Source organism: Hypanus sabinus, chromosome 29 (assembly GCF_030144855.1).
Source record: "Hypanus sabinus isolate sHypSab1 chromosome 29, sHypSab1.hap1, whole genome shotgun sequence".
In the NCBI taxonomy this organism is placed as follows: Eukaryota; Metazoa; Chordata; class Chondrichthyes; order Myliobatiformes; family Dasyatidae; genus Hypanus; species Hypanus sabinus.
In genome coordinates this window covers 39228141-39248775 of record NC_082734.1, presented here as the reverse complement: position 1 = coordinate 39248775, position 20635 = coordinate 39228141, and the positions used below count along the sequence as shown (strand labels likewise).

The window sequence follows — 20635 nt, the reverse complement described above, 5'->3', positions numbered from 1 at the left end:
GTCACGGTCTCAGGGCTCAGGGCAAGGGACAGGCCAGTTCTGTTTGGAAAGGTCACGGTGTCAGGGTTCAGGGTGAGGGACGGGCCAGTTCTGATTGGAAAGGTCACGGTGTCAGGGTGAGGGACGGGCTAGTTCTGATTGGAAAGGTCACGGTGTCAGGGTGTCAGGGTGAGGAACGGGCCAGTTCTAATTGGAAAGGTCACGGTGTCAGGGTGAGGGACAGGCCAGTTCTTATTGGAAAGGTCACGGTGTCAGGGTGAGGGACGGGCCAGTTCTGATTGGAAAGGGGGAAAAATGAAAGTAGCAAACAATCTGCTGGAGGTACTCACAAGAGATCCTGAAGAAAAGCTTGCAAAACTGGCACAAAATGTTGGAGGAACATAGCAGGACAGGCTGTTCCAATGAAGGGTCTCAGCCTGAAACATTGACTATTCATTTCCCTCCATTGATGCTGCCTGACCTTCAGAATTCCTCCAGCATTTTGTGTTTGCTGCATTTAACCTCCTATGGACTCAGTTCTTGAATGCCCATCCAGTGGGATAACCCCATCAATTCGTTCACCGGGCCTCAGGCAGCGTTTGCTTTACCAGAGCTCCTTGAAAAGATTAAGTTTGTGACTCCCACACACTTTTCAAAGTGATTTCATTTGACAGTGATCTCTCATGGGTAACTGGCAAGGACCCAACTGAGTCCTGGTCTTGTTCTCAAGTTACAGCCATTTTAACTCATTTCAAGTTAACTTTCCATTCCATGTCCAAATCGAAGAACATTCCGCTCACTTACTGTATTACAGCACACTGAACAGTTGCATCATAGCCTGGTATGGAAGCAGCAATACTCAGGATTGGAAAAAGCTGGTGAAGGTTGTAAACTCAGCCAGTTCTATCATGGGCACTAGCCTCCCCAGCATGGAAGCACCTTCAAAGGGCAGCATCCTTCATGAAAGGCCCTCACCATCAATGAGGCTGTACAGAAGTCTGAATTCACACACTCAATGTTTTAGGAACAGCTTCTTCCCCTCCACCATCAGATTTCTGAACGGTCCATGACCCATGAACACTGCCTCACTATCTGCTCTCTTTTTGCACTACTGATTTAATTTATTCTTCTTATATTTCTTATTATAACATTGTTTTTAATGTATTTCACTGTACTGCTGCAAAGCAACAATATGCCAGTGTTCTGATTCTAAAAACATTAAAATTTCTGACACATCCCCACATTTGGAATAAAACCTATGCCTGCTGAGTACACGGTGGAGGCCGCAAAAACATTTCCTTATTCAAGTCTAGAATTCCATTAGGGAAAATTAATTTCTTATTCAAAACATTAGATATTATGGTTCTTGTCCAAGTATAACATGGTACTGATTGTTGTAACGGTAATTCATGGCACATTTATTCGCCTCCACCCTGGCCTCAAAGTTTCATCGTCCTGAAGCAGACAGCACCGTAACTGACTGCCATTCTGTAATACTTCAACCTTACAATGCTGGATTCAACACTCTGCTCCTCTAGTTGTTTTGGCACCGTGGACACCTCCTTCACACACATTGTACTATGAGCTGTCCATGTCACCATTTCGGTAAGGGCATTACTATGTGCTGACTCCACTATTGTAAGGAAGATAACTTGTGCCAAGGTGGGTGCTGGCTGCCATACTGGTGAGGGCAAAACTATGTGCAAACCTGAGGCACGCCAACAGTCATGTTGATCAAGGTGTCATCATGTACGAAAGTGAACTGTTTCTACAGCCATTACTGTAAGGGCATAATCATGTATGAAAGCGAGCTGTGTTAGCAGCCATTACTGTAAGGGCATAATCATGTATGAAAGCGAGCTGTGTTAGCAGCCATTACTGTAAGGGCATAATCATGTATGAAAGCGAGCTGTGTTAGCAGCCATTACTGTAAGGGCATAATCATGTATGAAAGCGAGCTGTGTCAGCAGCCATTACTGTAAGGGCATAATCATGTATGAAAGCGAGCTGTGTCAGCAGCCATTACTGTAAGGGCATAATCATGTGAGCTGCAAAACCATTACAATGCTATAGGCACTCGCATTTGCTGAAGTGGATCATGTTAGTAACAGCATAAGTATAGTAATAGATCAAGATGTTCGTGAAGGGATGGAGCCATTTTAATGTCAGCATCACCCAACCACACCACTGTCCACAGGGCACAGCCTCAGAATAGAAGGACATTCCTTTAGAAGAGAGATGAGGAGGAATTTCTTTAGCCAGAGGATGGTGAATATGTGGAATTCCATTGCCACAGATTGCTATGAAGTCCACAAGTTCAACATCTTCAACATCTTCTTGATTAGGAAGGGAGTCAAAGGTTATGGTGTGAAGGCAGGAGAATGGGGTTGAGAGTGAAACTAAACCAGTCATAGCAGAGAAGATTCAATAGGCCAAATTCTCCTCCTATGTCTTACGGTCTCTGCTCCCCTGAAAATGGCATATACTTTCACCCACTTCAAAGCATCCAAAAGCAAAGTGGAGTCATAGAGACATAGAAAAGTAAAACACATAAACAGGCCCTTCAGCCCATCTAGTCCATACCAAACTATTAAACTGTCTAGACGCATTGGCCAACACCCAGACCATTGTCCTTTGTAACCTTCCCATCCAAACATCTTAAACTTTGAAAACAAGCTTGCATGCACCACTTGCACGGACAGTTTTTCCACAATCTCAAGATCCTCTGAGTGAAGAAGATTCCCCTCATGTTCCCCTTAAACATTTCACCCTTCACCCTTAACCCATGACCTTGAGTCATCTGGTCTGCTGCAGAGCCAACAACCTGTCTCTTAATGTGAACAAAACAAGAGATGGTTGTTGACTTCAGGAGGGCACGGAGCGACCACTCCCTGCTGAACGTCAATGGCTCCTCGGTAGAGTTCGTAAAAAGCACCAAATTTCTTGGTGTTCACCTGACAGAGAATCTCACCTGGTCCCTCAACACCAGCTCCATAGCAAAGAAAGCCCAGCAGCATCTCTACTTTTTGCGAAGGCTGAGGAAAGTCCATCTCCCACCCCCCCACCCTCATCACATTCTACGGGGGTTGTATTGAGAGTATCCTGAGCAGCTGCATCACTGCCTGGTTCGGAAATTGCACCATCTCGGATCGCAAGACCCTGCAGCGGATAGTGAGGTCTGCTGAGAAGATCATCAGGGTCTCTCTTCCCGCCATCATGGACATTTACACTACACGCTGCATCCGCAAAGGAAACAGCATTATGAAGGACCCCATGCACCCCTCATACAATCTCTTCTCCCTCCTGCCATCTGGGAAAAGGCTCCGAGGCATTCGGGCTCTCACGACCAGACTATGTAACAGTTTCTTCCCCCAAGCTATCAGACTCCTCAATAGCCGAAGCCTGGACTGACACCTTGCCCTACTGTCCTGTTTATTATTTATTGTAATGACTGCACTGTTTTTGTGCACTTTATGCAGTCCAGGGTAGGTCTGTAGTCTAGTGTAGCTCTCTCAGTGTTTTTTTTATTATGTAGTTCAGTCCAGTTTTTTGTACTGTCATGTAACACCATGGTCCTGAAAAACATTGTCTCATTTTTACTATGCACTGTACCAGCAGTTATGGTGGAAATTACTATAAAAGTTGACTTGATTTGATCTTTCCTGTAGGTAGGTGATCAAAACTGCACACAATACTCCAAATTAGACCTCACCAATGTCTTATACAACTCTAACATAACTTCCTATCTGCTGTACTCAGTATTTTGATTCATGAAGGCCAACATGCCAAAACCTTTCTGTACCATATAGCCTACTGTATAATATGGGACAACTTTATGTTGTAGTAACACATCGTTGCATACACTACTAAGCACGTATTGATCTGTACGCGTGTGTTCAATTCGATTTCAGTCAGTAAAAAACCCTGTTAACTTAGCTCCCATCTCCAGCAATTTTATTAATAGCTTTGTTGTGTAACCTGGCCACATGCACAACAAATTGGCAACGAGGTTAATGAATCTACATCATTCTGGAAAGCCGTGTTCGTATCGGAACGAGCCAAGGAGCGGGCGAAGGAGGCAGAGTGAGGCCGCGAGTCTGAGAGGAAGCGGGAGGACAGTCGGAGTCGGGAACGTCGGGAGACCAAGAGACACAGTCGGAGCTGCAGCAGGTTCAGCTGAGACCACAGCTGGCGCTGACCTTAGGGACTGAGAGTCTGCTTGCCTCAGAAGGGAGATAAAAAGAAGTGACACACACACACATCTAGACAGAGTGTGCTCGTGGCGTTAGCAAAAAGGTCATGTGAGTCAAAAAAAAAGGGAGACCAGGGCTAAACTAACATAACAAAGATGACGATGATTGGAACCATTACAGCATTTGATAGTAGCATTGAAGACTGGGCAATTTGCATTGAAAGAGTGGAGTTATATTGTGTTAATGATGAAAAGAAAGCCAGTGTCTTACTTAGGCTATGTCCACACTAGACTGGATAAATTTGAAAACACCAGTTTTGCGTAAAAACGATAGGTGTCCACACCAGGCATTTATGAAAATACGTCCGTCCATATTAAAACGGGTATTTGGGTGAATCTCCTCCTACTGGGCATGTGCAGGATACATCTACAGAAAACAAGTGATATGTTTGGTGTCGATTCTCGCCGTGAAAGACTTGGAGCACATTTGTCCAGTTACAGACTGGAAAAACTCAAAAGGAAATTGTCAAACGACGGACAGCTATTGGCTCTCGCACAGGAGGACTTAAAACTGAAAAAACAAATACTGGAGCATATGGAGGCGACCAACAGGGAGTTCACGGACAGTATTGGAACAATTTCCTATAGCCATAGTCTCTTCACTGATGAAAGGGACGACAGCTACAACTAAATGCAATCAGGCTTGTTACTGGGCAAAAGTGAAATCAGCTGTTACCTCATTTGTTTGCCTTTACTTTTGTCACGTCTCTCTGTATTATTTGGCTGTATTTAACATGTGCAATAAAACGAGTTACTGGGCAAAAGTGATCTTATTTTTACCTGAGTAAAAGTGAAACTTATAATTTTCCTTTTTTGGCCTCAACATTTTCGCGTCTATGCCAAACATAAGCTACTACTTAAAAATGACATTTTGGAAGTAGTGACAATTGCATCTATTGAATGTTTGCACAAGCAATACATTAATAAAACACTTTGTTAAATGTATAAAACATGTCTGCATCAGTGTTATCTTGTATTTCCATACAATGTTACATTAGGCTGTAACACATCTATTGTCAGAGAAGTACTTGCATAAATAGGTAAACCACCTTCATACCAGCAAGGACAGAAAACAGGGCAAAGTGAGTATACTCACCTATTCAGTAAGTTATGGGTCAAAGTATTTGGTGAGTACATTTCTAACTCTTCTGGTTTCATTGCCGTCTGTTCTGAAATTGTTAGGTTGTGTGGGGGGTTGGAATTCTCTGTCATACTGCAAAGCTTCAGTAACATTCTGCTCAGGGACAGTCTCCTGAAGCCGTCCGCCATTGTTGTTGTGGTGTTGGAGGTTGCGTTCCAGAAACAATGAAATGCCGCTCTGCCGCTACCATCTGTCCGGCATATCATGACAGCTTTTTTAAAAAGCTTCAGTTACCCCGTAGACACTACACCGGCCAATCAGCATTTTCAGATTTAAACACTCTGGAGAGCATTTTAGAAAAGTTCAGTTTTCAGGGGAGAAAAACGCCGTTTCAGTGTGGACAGAGGGTCAAAGCAAAGAGAAAAAGCTTCAGGTATGGATTTATCTGGTCTAGAATCAACATAGCCTTAGTATTATGGGAGCAAAAACATACAGGCTGCTATGGAGCTTGTTAACCTCTGAAAAACCAGCTGACAAAACGTTCAAGCAAATAGTAGACACTCTCCAATAGCATTTAAATCCCAAACCACTGGTCATTGCTGAGCAAAAATGAAAGCATTTCTGAATATTGTGCTGAATTGCGCAAATTATCAGAACATTGTCAATTTAGAGCTGGTCTATCGGATGCATTTAAGGGACAGGTTAGTGTGCGGCATGCACTGTGAAACCACACAGAAGAAGCTCCTGTGTGAAAAATACCTTACCTTAGAGAAGGCGCTGAACATTGCAATATCATTAGAAATAGCCGCACGAGGCGCTTCAGAGATAGAACAAAAATCTCTGGAATTTACTACGAATAAAATGTCACTGAGCAGAAATGAAGGAAAGAAATGATACTGTTGTGGGAACATGTCACATGACCCTGATGACTGTTGGTTTAAAGACAAAGAATGAAGAAACAGGGCTACATTGGCAGAGTATGCAAAGCTAGTAAACAGCAGAAAAGGGACAGAATACAGAGAAAAAAGAAACCCAAGAAAGGAAAATACAACAATGTACACAAAATTAAAGAAGGCATTTCAGACGAAAGTGGATTGTCTTGTCTGCAACTTCACAGCGTGAAAGAGACAGATGATTGAACAGTAATAAGGATCACTCCACAAGTGGCAGACATGAGACTGAAAATGGAGTTGGACACAGGCTCAGCTTTAACAGTGATCTCTGTACACAACTACGAACGATTGTTTTTGCACATACCTCTGAAACAAACTAAGCTACTGCTAAAGACTTACACAGGACAGAAAGTGCATCCCGAAGGCAAAATTAAAGTGACAGTGACCCATGGAGGTAAACACAGCAACTGATCCTCTATGTACTGAAAAAGGGAGGACCACTGTTGCTGGGACATGAATGGCTCAGAAAAATCCAGTTGGATTGGCACACGATCACGGACTAGATATGTCAACAAAGGAGAGCAGCTCGGAGGGGAAGATGTCTGCAGCTCTCCTCTCTCCAATTGTCAACTATTACAACAACGAGGAGGAGCTAGACAGCGTCGATAATGAGGACGAACACAACATCCATGGCTGCAACTCGGATGAAGATACAGAGATTGCAAGGGAAACAGATATTGCTAATAAACAGGATGATGAAGACTACCTGGAAGTCAAAGAGCAGATGTACCAGGAGAAATTGTTATCTCCCAAAAGACAGCTACAGCAGTTACAGGAAGGCACTTTGCAGGAGTATCAGAAAAGGATGAAGAAACTAGATCAACAACACAAGGAAAGAATACGAAATGCAGAGCTTTGTCTGCAACTGGAGACAGAACAAGTGGAAAGGAATTATTTTAAAGTGAAGAAAGCAGCAGTGAAGGAATTTGAAGATGAAAAGATTGAGTTAGAAGAAAAGAAAAAGCTGATTGAGAATGAGAGGGTAACAATGGAACTCACAGGAGATTGTATGGAGGTAAAGCCAATAATGACTAGGAAACTAAGGAGGAGACCTAATGACCCTGTTCCAATTACAGACAAAAGATGAAAATCTGCACCTGCGCAGTTAAATTACTTGTTAACAGATGAACAGATAATGGAAGATCTGCAAACTCTCAATAAGCTTAAATCTCCAAAAAGGCCAGCCTCTCCATCTTCTCCTGAACAATTTCCTTGGGAAAGATCCATGAAAATTGGTCATCCCTTAAAAGCTCTTGGACAAAATCAATTCCATTCAAACAGAACAGCTTTCGCACAAGGTAAATCTTGAAACAACCATTTGCTCCATTGAGAATCTTACACTTAATCCTTTGCAGGGAAGTTTCTTTTGCACGTACATATTTTGAATCCTCAGCCTATGTGTCTTGTTTTTCACAATGAAGTTGGGAAACAGCATCAAAACAGAGGTGAATTCTGGCAACAAACTGTGAGGTTTCTATTGTTGTATTTTCACACTTGTGCTGAATGTGCATCTGAAGGAATTCTCCCTCTTGAAGCCAGACAGAGCACTGCAGGTAATCCTTAATATCAGCAAAACTGTACTTTAACAGCAGCTTAAGAGCAATGGAATGAACAAAAGGATTTTGATCAACTGCTTCATTGAACAGTGAAAGATTACTGGCAAAGTACTGATCTTTCTGTGAGTCATTGGATTGCCCTGACTTTTGAATAACTAGCCAGATCACCAACCATTTCTTTTGTTGTTGGCAAGTCATCTCTGAAGCAGACTATGGAAACTCCCTATGACTTTTATATGGAAATCTGTATTAAAACAAACAAGTTTATTGACAGACGTTACCTAAAGTGGCAGAGAAGATCCCCCCCCAAGACTTGAGTTATAATTATTATAATTTTTATTATTACGTTACTTTGTTATAATTTGATATTATTATGTTACTAAGTAAACAATTGGTTGGCGTTTGTATGTTAAAGGTACACATATTTGTTTAGCGTAGTGCCCCCAGTGAAAAAAAAAGTTGATACACTATTAAAATAAAAGGGAGGATTGTCCATGGATTGTCACCTTGTGGAGAAGCTTGTATGGTCCTGAGATCCTGAGAAAGATGGCATCTGGAGCTATGCTCCAGTAGGGTTACCCATGGCGGTAAGGTTGAGGGTGAGGTCTCTGACAAAGGACAATCCAACCTTGACCTCAACGGTGGAACAGGCGGACAAAGTTACTTCGAACTCAACAGCTGTGAAGGCGAATGAAGGCTGCAACAAATCCATCAGCTCCATCATCGTGGTTTCCATGCCATTGGAATCAGTTGGTTGATTTGTGAAGTATTCTGTGCTTCTTGGAGTGCAACATCAAGTACACGTTAAACAAATACACGCACAGGCGTCTTCGCTCTGTGATAGATCAATGGAACGAAGACCACCATCCTCGACCTTGAGGGATAGCCACGACGACGACGAAAAGGGAGGAGTATACCATATAGCCTACTGTATAATACTGGACTAATTTAAGTTGTAGTAACACATCATTGCGTGCACTATTAGGCGCATATTGATCTGTACGTGTGTGTTCAGTTCAGTTTCGGTCAATAAAGAACTCTGTTAACTTAACTCCTGTCTCCAGCGTTTTTATTTATAGCTTTGTTGTGTAACCCGTCCACATACACAACACTAATTACGATCCTGCTGTATTTACCTGTGTCACCACATTAAATGAATAATGCACCTGTATTCGCAGATCCCTTTGTTCTACCGCACTCCTCAGTGCCCTGCTGTTCACTGTGTGAGACCCACTCTGGTCAGTCCCACTGCAGTGCAACATTTTGAACTTGTCTGCATTAAATTCCACCTGCCAATTTTCAGCCCATTTTTCCATCTGGTCCAGATCCCACTGTAAGCTCTGATTGCCTTCCTCGCTGTCTACTACATCCTCAATCCACCTTTCATCCACGTTACCTCCAACTTCCATACTGCCCTCAAATTTACCTTGTTCATTTCTGACACCTCCCTACACTTTCTTGATCTCACTGTCTCTGTCTCTGGAGACAGCTTATCCACTGATGTCCATTACAAACCCACAGACTCTCACAGCTACCTGAACTAGCACATCCACCCTGCTACTTGTATAAACGCCATCCCCTTCCCTCAATTCCTCCAACTCCACCGCATCTGCTCTCAGGATGAGGTTTTTCATTCTAGAATGAGGAAATGTCCTCCTTCTTCAAAGAAATTTACTTCCTCAGCTTGAATGCTGAGTGAACGAACCTTCCTGTCCAATATACCGTGTGGGACCTTGTCAAAGGCCTTGCTAAAATCCGTGTAGACAACATCTACTGCCTTGCCTTCATCAGCTTTCCTCGAAAAGCTGATACGGATTGGTGGATGGGCAGGTAGTGTTGAGGAAACAGGCAGGTTGCAGAAGGATAGACAGATTAGGAGAATGGGGAAGAGTGGCAAATTAAATATAATGTTGGAAAATGCATGGTCATGCACTTTGGTGGTAGGAATAAAGTACTATTTTCTAAACAAGGAGAAAAATCAAAAATCTGAGATGCAAAAGGACTGGGAAGTCCTTGTGCAGAACACCCTGAAAGTTAACTTGTAGGTAGAGTCAGTGGTGAGGAAGACAAATTCAGTCACGAGGAAATCTGCAGATGCTGGAAATTCGAACAACACACACAAAACGCAGCAGGCCAGGCAGCATCTATAGGAAGAAGCACTGTCGATGTTTTGGGCAGTATTAGCATTCATTTCAAGAGGTTAGAATACAAGAGCAGGGATGTGATACTGAGTCTTCATAAATCACTGGTGAGGCCTCACTTTGAGTATTGTGAATAGTTTTGGGCTCCTTATCTGAGAAAAGATATGCTGGCTTTGGAGAGGATTCAGAGGAGGTTCACGGGATGATTCTGGGAATGAAAGGCTCATCATATGAGGAACATTTGGTAGGTCTGGGTCTGTACTCACAGGAATTTAGCAGGATGAGGGAGGACCTCATTGGAACATTTCAAATTTTGAAAAGCCTAGCAGAGTGGATGTGGACAGGATGTTTCCCATGTTGTGGGAGTCCAGGATAAGAGGAACCAGCCTCAGGATAGAGGGGCATCCATTCGAAACAGAGACGCAGAAAATTTTCTTTAGTCAGAGGTGGTGAATTTGTGGAATTTATTACCACAGGCAGCTGTGGAGGCCAGGTCATAAGGAGTATTTAAGGCAGAGTTTGACAGGTTCTTGATTGGACACAATATCTAAGGTTATGGGGATAAGGCTGGGGAATGGGACTAAAGAGGGGGAGAAAAGATCAGCCATGATTGAACGGCAGAGCAGACTTGATGGGCCAAATGGCCTAATCCTGCTCCTATGTCTGATGGTCTTATGGTCTTAAAGCTCTATAGGATTGGTTAGACATGACCTACCACGTGAAAAGCCATGCTGACTATCCTTAATCAGTCCCTGTCTATCCAAATCCAAATATTCATATATCTGGTCCCTTAGAAAACCTTCCAAAAACTTTCCCGCCACTGACGTCAGGCTCGCTGATCTGTAACTTCCTGGTTTATTTTTAGAGCCTTCTTAAGCAACGGAACAACATCAGCAATCTGCCACATTATGCTCTACAGCAGACTTTGTTTTATTTGCTCTCATTGCATTCTTTCTTGTATAATTTTGTATAATTTATGTTTTTGTCAGGAATGTTGTACCTTTGTTGTTGTTGCAAGTTTTCATTGGAACACACAAACTGCCAGAGGAACTCAGCAGATCAGGCAGCATTTATGGAGAGGAATAACAGTTGATGTTTCAGGCCAAGACCCTTCATCAAGGCAGCGCTTGTGCATATGACAATAAACTCAACTTTGACCTTGGTAGCTAGAAGTCACTTGGCTCGTAGCCAGAGTTCTGGGCCATTGATCCAAAAAGCTGTTCAAATCCCTCCTCAGCAGCTGGGCAATTTAAATACAAGTCATCAAATAATTCTGATTTTAAAGAAATCTATCCTCAGTAACAGATACAGTAAATGTTAGATTTTTATCCTGTAGCACTAGTTTATTAATTTCCTGCAGGGAAGGGAACCTTCCTCCTCTGAACATGCCAATGTGGTTAACCTTTAACAGACTCCCCCAATTCAGTGGCATTCAATGTCAGTGATCTATAATTATCATAGACTCAATATTATCAGTAGCATTCAATATTAGTCATCATTGACATAGAACTCTTCAGTGCAGCCCAGCACCGTTGGTCCACAAGGTCGTGCCAACCTTTTAACCTACTCTATATCAGTCTAACCCCATAGCCCCCCATTTTTCTGTCATCCTATCTAAGTGTTCCTTGAATGTTCCTGATGTATTTGCCTCTACCACGACTCCAGACAGGGTGTTCCATACACCCACCACTCTTACATCTTACTTTTCTCCAAACACCTTAAAATTATGCCCCCTCTTATTAACTACTTCCACCCCAGAAAAAAGTCTCTGGCTATCCACTCATTTTGTATACATCTAGCAAGTCACTTCTCATCCCCCTTTGCTCCAGAGAAAAGCCTAGTTTGCTCAAGCTGTCCTCATAAGTCATGCTCTCTAATCCAGCAGCAACCTGGTAAGTATCCAATAACGCCTCTCTGAAGTTTCCACGTCCCTCCTGTGACCAGAACTGAACACCATATTCAGAATCAGGTTTAATATCACCAGCATATGTCATGAAATTTGTTAACTTTCCGGCAGCAGTACAATGAAGAACGTGATAACTAACAAATGTAGAGGAAAAAACTGAGCTACATTAAGTATTTACATATCTATAAAAGAGTTAAGTTCAAATAAGCAGAGCAAAATAAATAAAATAAAAAGCAGTGGGGTAGTGTTCATGGGTTCAATATCCATTTAGAAATGAGGTGGCAGAGGGGAAGAAACTATTCCTTAGTCACTGAGTGTGTGACTTCAGGCTTCTGTACTTCCTTCCTAATGGTAACAATAAGAAGAGGGCATGTCCTGGGTGGTGGGGGTCCTTAATGATGGACTCTTCCATCCTCTTTGAAGCTATCTTGGATACTACAGAGGCCTGTACCCATTATGGAGATAAATAATTTTACCTGTTTCTGCAACTTTCTTCAGTCTTGTGCAGTAGCCCCTCCTGTACCAGACGGTGATGCAGCCAGTCAGAATACTCTCCATGGTACATTTGTAGAAGTTTTTGGGTCTCCTCAAACTCCTAATGAAATGTAGTTGCTGTCTTTCCTTTTTTTTTGAATTTGTATATATATGTTGCATCCGGGTTAGATCTTCAGAGATATAGACACCGAGGAACTTGAAATTGCTCACTCTCTCTACTTTCTGAAGATTGGCTTGTGTTCCCTCATCTTACCCTTTCTGAAGCCCACAATCAGTCTTTGGTCTTGCTGACACTAAATGCCAGGTTGTTGCTGCAACACCACTCTCACCAGTATCTCACTCCTGTATGTCCTTCCATCACCATCTGAAATTCTAACAACAATGGATGCATCATCAGCAAATTTAAAGTTGGCATTTGAGCTATGCCTAACCACACCGTCATGGCTATAGATAGAGTAGAGCAGTGGGCTCAGCACACATCCCCAAGATGCACCAGCGTTGATTGTCAGCCAGGTGGAGATGTTATTTCCAATCCACACAGATTATGGTTTCTGCTGAGGAAGTTGAGGATCCAGTTGCAGAGGGAGGTTCTGGAGCTTTTTAATCTGGACTGCAGAAATCATAGTGTTAAATGCTGAGCTATAGTTAATAAACAGCATCCTGAAATAGGTGCATTGTCCAGGTGATCCGAGGCTGTGTGGAGAGCCACTGAGATTGGGTCTGCTGTAGGCCTACTGTGGCCTTGGGTGAATTGAAGTGGGTCCAGGTCCTTCCTGAGACAGGTGTTGATTCCAGCCATGACCAACTTCCCAAAGCATTTCACCATAGTAGAAGTGTGTGCTACCAGACGATAGTCATTGAGGCAGCTCACGCTACTCTTCTTGGGTTCCAAGTGTGGTCCGACCAGAGTTTTATAGAGTTGCAAACTCACGGCTATTGAAGTCACTGAAAATAAGAACATTGCAGAAGCTGGAAGTCTGAAACTAAAAATGCTTCAGGCTGATGACCCCCCCCCCCCCCATCAGAAAGTTTCTTTTAAGTTGCATTGGCCACAGATGGTAACTCCATTCCTCTCCCCAGATGCTGGACGACCTGCTGAGTGTTTTCAGCATTTTCTGGTTTGGAGACACAAATGACTGCAGATGCTGGGAACTGGACTGCTTCCCTTTCAATAGACGCTGCCTGACCTGATGAGTTCCTCCAGCATTTTAGGTGTGTGTTGTTCCAGATTCCCAGAATTTGCAGAATTTCTTGAGCTTATAATAAGTTCTGGAGGAACTCAGGCGTCATCAGTAGAGGCAGAGAGATGGACAGTGTTTTGGGTCAAGATCCTGCATCTGGACAGGATTCTCTGCTTTGGCTGAAGTGATAAAGAATGGTAACATGGTCAACGTGGTTCCTGTTGTAGGAAAGATTTCACTAGCTGGAATGAGTGCAGGGGAGATTTTTGAGGAAATTGTTAGAATTCAGATGACTGAGTTATGGAGAGAAGTTGAGCAGTTTATAACAGTTTTCACTGGAGCCTAGGAGAATGAGAGCAATCTTATAGAGCTGTATAAAATCACAAGGGGGTAGATAGGGTGAACATACAAAGCCTTTCATCTCAGGGTTGGAGAATGAAAAACTACAGATTTTGGCTTCTTCCCTCTTCCTTTTCTGTCCTGATGAAAGGTCTCGGCCCAAGATATTGACTGTTTATTTCCTCCATGGATGCTGCCCGACCCTGCTGAGTTCCTCCAGCATTTTGTGTGTTGCTTTGAAGAACTAGAGAGCATAGGTTTAAGGTGACAGTTGAAGCAACAGCCTTTTCACTTAGAGGGTGGTCAGTATATGTAATGAGCTGCCAGGGGAAGAGGTTGTGGCAGGTACATTAACAACATTTAAAGTGTACTTGGATGGTGAAGGCTCGGGGAAACAAGGCAACTGGGACTAGCTCAGATGGGACTTTTGATCAGCATGGATGAACTGGGCTGAAATGCCTGTTTTCATGTTCTATGATTCCATGACTCTGATGGTGAAAGATGAAGGAGATGGAGAGAGAAGCTTGTGGGGGGTGTTACCATCCCTCATAGAACTACAAGATGTAGGTACAGAATTAGACCATTCAGCCCATTGAATCTACTCTGCCATTCAATCATTTCTAACATCTTTTTAATCTCAACCCCATTTTCCTGCCTTCTCCCTATAACCCTTATACCTCCTTACCAATCAAGAGCCTATCAATCTCTGTCTTAACGACTTGATGTGATTTCCATGGTAATAGAATGGATCCCTTGAGCTGTCAACCAATGGGAGCAGCTGTTAGAGAAACGTCCACCAACCTTGAGCACTCCACCGTCAGCAAATGAGTGCAGAGAAAAATAAAGCAGTAACCCAAAGAAATCTTATTAAAAGGAGGCTGTTGAGTCACGGCTGTTTGCCTATGCATACTATACCTCATCAAGGAGAGAAGAAATGTATATTCCGGCTGTAGAGAGATGCCACTTCTCAAATAGATATCCCTGCAATAGTAAATATGTAGTCAGTACAATGTTTCATCGACAGTACAATGTCTACAGTGATGTGGGTTCTTTCTGATCCCTAACACCAGAGTCATGGAGAGAGGCAGAGACTCGGCACAGGTAACCAACTCGGCTCACAGTAGTGAAGCGGTTAATGCAAAGCCTTCCAGCATGCCAGCTGTAACTGTTGCCTGTAAGGAGTTTGTACATTCTCCCTGCAGCCAGGTGGGTTTCCTCACACATTGCAAAGATGTAGGAGTTAGAGTTAGAAAGTCATGCCATGTTTACACTGGAAGTGTGGTCCTACTTGTGGGCTGCCTCCAGCACATCCCTCACACAAGCAGCACATTTCACTCAATGTTTTAATGTTCATGTATATATGACAAATAAAACTAATCTTTAACTGGTCTCAGTGATGTAGGTCAAGATTAACCATTAAAAGACATTTCTATCTTTCCCTTCACTGCATCCTGAAGCAGTTTACAGGCAATTAAATTTTTCTGAGCTCCCCCTCAAACAGTAATGTATAATCATGTGCTCACTTGTGTTAATTTAGTTCAAAGTTCAAAGTAAATTCCAGTTTAAGATGGCACTACAGAAGGTGGGCTACATCTTACTGGTGGTTCCCAGAGCAAGAAATATAACTAACTACTTTATTAACAACACTTTTTCTGTAAAATAAATTATGGCAAACAATCAGCACAAACAATGAAGAGGCTAATGAATGTGAGGCTTTCTCAAGGGTCGAGGCATGTGGGTGTGATGCAAAGCGGAAGTGAGATTGAGGCATGTTCGAGAGGGTTTCTACAGTTATATTAATAGCAAAAGGTTAGTGAGGGATAAAATTGGTTCCTTAGAGAATCAGAGTGGACAGCTGTGTGTGGAGCCGAAAGAGATGGGGAAGATTTTGAATAATTTCTTTTCTTCAGTATTCACTAAGGAGAAGGATATTGAATTGTGTAAGGTAAGGGAAACAAGTAGGGTAGTTATGGAAACTATGATGATTAAAGAAGAGTAAGTACTGGCGCTTTTAAAGAATATAAAAGTGGATAAGTCTCCAGATCCTGACAGGATATTCCCTAGGACCTTGAGGGAGGTTAGTGTAGAAGTAGCAGGGGCTCTGACAGAAATATTTCAATTGTCATTAGAAATGGGGATGGTGCTGGAGGATTGGCATATTGCTCATGTTATGCCATTGTTTAAAAAGGGTTCTAAGAGTAAACCCAGCAATTATCGACCTGTAAGTTTGATGTCTGTGGTGGATAAATTAATGGAAAGTATTCTTAGAGATGGTGTATATAATTATCTGGATAGACAGGGTCTGATTAGGAACAGTCAACATGGATTTGTGCGTGGAAGGTCATGTTTGACAAATCTTATTGAATTTTTTGAAGAGCTTACTAGGAAAGTTGACGAGGATAAAGCAGTGGATGTTGTCTATATGAACTTCAGTAAGGCCTTTGACAAGGTTCCACATGGAAGGTTAGTTAGGAAGGTTCAATTGTTAGGTATTAATATTGAAGTCGTAAAATGGATTCAACAGTGGCTGGATGGGAGATGCCAGAGAGTAGTGGTGGACAACTGTTAGTCAGGTTGGAGGCCGGTGACTAGTGGTGTGCCTCAGGGATCTGTACTGGGTCCAATGTTGTTTGTCATATACATTAATGATCTGGATGATTGGGTGGTAAATTGGATTATTAAGTATGCAGATGATACTAAGATAGGTGGCATTGTGGATAATGAAGTAGGTTTTCAAAGTTTGCAGAGAGATTTAGGCCTGTTAGAAGAGTGGGCTGAAAGATGGCAGATGGAGTTTAATGCTGATAAGTGTGAGGTGCTACATTTTTGTAGGAATAATCAAAATAGGAATTTACATGGTAAATGGTAGGGCATTAAGGAATGCAGTAGAACAGAGTGATCTAGGAATAATGGTGCATAGTTCCCTGAAGGTGGAATCTCATGTGGATAGGGTGGTGAAGAAAGCTTTTGGTATACTGGCCTTTATAAATCAGAGCATTGAGTATAGGAGTTGGGATGTAATGTTAAAATTGTACAAAGCATTGGTGAGGCCAAATTTGGAGTATTGTGTACAGTTCTGGTCACTGAATTATAGGAAAGATATCAACAAAATAGAGAGAGTACAAAAAAGGTTTACTAGAATGTTACCTGGGTTTCAGCACCTAAGTTACAGAGAAAGGTTGAACAAGTTAGGTCTTTATTCTTTGGAATGTGGAAGGTTGGGTGGGGACTTGATAGAGGTATTTAAAATTATGAGGGGGGATAGACAGTGTTGACGTGGATAGACTTTTTCCATTGAGAGAAGGGGAGATTCAAACAAGAGGACATGAGTTGAGAGTTAGGGGGCAAAAGTTTAAGGGTAACACAAGGGGGAATTTCTTTACTCAGAGAGTGGTAGCTCTGTGGAACGAGCTTCCAGTAGAAGTGGTAGAGGCAAGTTCGGTTCTGTCATTTAAAAAAAATTGGATAGGTATATGGACAGGAAAGGAATGGAGGGTTATGGGCTGAGTGCAGGTCGATGGGACTAGGTGAGAGTAAGTGTTCAGCACGGACTAGAAGGGCCGAGATGGCCTGTTTCCATGCTGTAATTGTTATATAGTTATATGGTTATAAGTGGTCGGAAAAAGATGGAGGCATGTTCGGGAAATGGTTGGAGCGAGATCGAGGCATGTTCGAGAAGTAGTCACAGCGAGATCAAGACATTTTTGAGAAGAGGTCAGAGCAAGGTCGAGGCATGTTTGAGAAGAGGTCGGAGCAAGGTCGAGGCAAGTTCGAGAAGAGGTCGGAGCAAGGTCGAGGCATGTTCGAGAAGAGGTCGGAGCAAGGTCGAGGCAAGTTCGAGAAGAGGTCGGAGCAAGGTCAAGGCATGTTCGAGAAGGGGTTGGAGCAAGGTCGAGGCATATTCGAGAAGGGGTTGGAGCAACATCAAGGCATTGTAGAGAGATGGTCACAGCGAGATCGATTCATGGTTGAGACAGAGCTTGGACGTGTGAAGTGGAGAGAAGTCAGGTCAAAGGAGTTTCAGAACCCAACCACCTAAACTGAGACAACCCTTCAGGACAAAGGGTCTCGGCCTGAAACATCGACAGTGCTTCTCCTTATAGATGCTGTCTGGCCTGCTGTGTTCCACCAGCATTTTGTGTGTGTTGTTTGAATTTCCAGCATCTGCAGATTTCCTCGTGTTTGCACCTAAACTGAGAGTGAGGTTTGATCGATCAAAGGCCAGGATGAATTGCAAAAATCTGGAACAAGATGGTGGGGTCCATTCCTTGCTTTAATAAGGAGCGGTTTCCAGGCTGGGTTGAACCAGGGTAGTTCTGGTGAAGCTCAGTATCTTTAAACCGTGGACTATCAGGAGAGACAAAGAACAGGTGGTGCCAAGTGCAGAGGAGACCAGAGACAAGGATGGAGTTGAATGAAGAACGTTCACTAGAGGATTGGCCAGTAGTGAACTCAAGAACACGCATGGAGTAAACACAAGACTGGGCAAAGGCAACTAAACTAGAGAAACAAAATAACACTGTAACTAAAACAAGGCTCAGGTGGAAATAATCAACTAGGAATCATGGAAGGAGGACGTTTGGAACCTGAAGGACTCAGACATCCCCCCCACCTTCCCAATGACCAGTCCAAAGTACGACACCCCCTTCGCCATCAGATTGGTGAACAGGCAATGAACCTGCGAACACTGCCGCACTATGTTTGCCCTCAATTTGCACTCTGCATGTTTATGTGTGTAATTATTCACATTTCTTATGGTCATTTACATTAAATTTTATGCATTGCATTGCACTGCTATGCAAACAACAGATTTCATGACATATGATAAGAACCTCAATTCTGATTCTGATAGCCTGATTGGTAAATGATCTATGATTGCCTCTTGTACCGAGAAGCAATGTAAGCAGCCATATTCCTTTGTTTTACCCCTTCAAATGAATGAGCTTGTTCACACTCACCTAATTTCACAACAGTAGTCATCATGGTAGACACATCGCAATTGGTGGACCGCAGAACTCTCTTCTTTATATGTAGCGGGGACTTCTTCCAATAAATCGTTAATGATTCTCACAAAGGATTTTGGGAAGATGCCTGTGTTGCCACAGTGAATGCCCTATTGCAGGAGGACAACAGTGAGAAAGAGAGAAAAGTCAGTGAGGACACATAAAGAAGGATGGACTGCTGCAGAGCTGGGTGGTATTTATCTAGAGATACTGATAGAACAGGTCCTTCCAGCCCTTTGAGCTGCACCACCGAGCAATGCCCAGCTTAATCCGAGCCTAATCACAGGACAATTTACAATAACCAATTAACCTACTAACATACAAACAAGAGAAAATCTGCAGGTGCTGGAAATCCAAGCAACACACACAAAATGCTGGAAGAACTCAGCAGGCCAGGCAGCATCAATGGGAAAAGTACAGTCGATGTTTCAGGCTGAGACACTTCAGCAGGACCTACTAACCTATACATCTTTGGACTGTGGGAGGAAACCTGAGGATGTGGAGGAATTCCATGTATAGGACGTACAGATTCCTTACAGATGACACCAGAATTAGTATAATAAATTCATAGATTCATAGAAAATGACAACACAGAATCAGGACCTATGGCCCATCCAGTCCTTGCTAAACCATTTAAGCTGCCTAGACCCATCCACCTGTACCGGGACCATAGCCCTCCATAGCCCTAACATCCATGTACCTATGCAAACTTCTCCTAAACATTGAAATCAAAATCACATCCACCATTGTTTTGGCAGCTGGCTCCACACTCTCACCACCCTCTGAGTGAAGAAGATTTCCTTCATGTTCCCCTAAAACATTTCACCTTTCACCTTTAACCCATGACCTTTAGTTGAAATCTCAGCCAACCTCAGTAGAAAGAGCCTGCTTGCATTTACCCTATATATCCCTTATAATTTTGTATACCTCCATCAAATTTCCCTCGAACGTTCCAGGGAATGAAGTTCTAAACTATTCCATCTTTCCTTATAATTGGGTCCTTCTCAACACTCTTGTAAACTTTCTCTTTCAAGATCATTGACATCTTTCCTGTAGGTAGGTGACCAAAACTGCACACAATACTTCAAATTAGGCCTCAACATCATCGTATATAACTTCAACATAACATCCCATCTCCTGTTCTCAATACTTTAATCTTTGAAAGCCGAAGTCCCAAAAGCTTTCTTAACAACCCTATGTACCTGTGATACCACTTTCAATGAATTATGGACCTGTATTGCGAGATACTTTTGTTCTACCACACTCCTCATTGCCCTACCGTTCATTGTGTGAGACCTACCCCGATTGGTCCTCCCAAAGTGCAACACCTCACACTTGTCTGCATTAAATTCCATCTGCCATTTTTCAGCCCATTTTTCCAGCTGGTCCAGATCCCTTTGCAAGCTCTGATAGTCTTCCTCACTGTCCACTATATCTCAAATTTCAGTGTTATCTACAAATTTGCTGATCCAGTTAAACACATTATCCTCCAAATTATTGATATAGATGACAAACAACAATAGACATAGCGTCAATCCCTGTGGCACTCCACTAGTCACAGGCCTTCAGTCAGAGGGGCAACCAACTACTACCACTCTCTGGCTTCTCCCAGAAAGCCAATGTCTAATCTAATTTACCACCTTATCTTGAATGCCAAGTGACTGAACCTTCTTGACTATCCTCCCATGAGGGACCTTGTCAAATGTCTTGCTAAAGTCCATGTAGACAACATCAACCGTCTTGTCTTCA

At 42.8% G+C, this 20635-nt stretch overlaps 1 protein-coding gene across 3 annotated transcripts in view; it reads right to left on the bottom strand.

Moving 5' to 3' along the window:
- The window catches only part of ncf4 (neutrophil cytosolic factor 4), a 101693-nt gene that overhangs the window by 4971 nt on the left and 76087 nt on the right, over nt 1-20635 (bottom strand). For all 3 annotated transcript variants that reach the window (XM_059954194.1, XM_059954195.1, XM_059954196.1), the window contains 2 exons: nt 18842-18996; nt 14799-14864 (listed from right to left, as the gene is read on the bottom strand). In XM_059954194.1, the coding sequence (XP_059810177.1) occupies nt 14799-14864; nt 18842-18996 (221 nt within the window). The remainder of the gene's footprint in view (nt 1-14798; nt 14865-18841; nt 18997-20635) is intronic.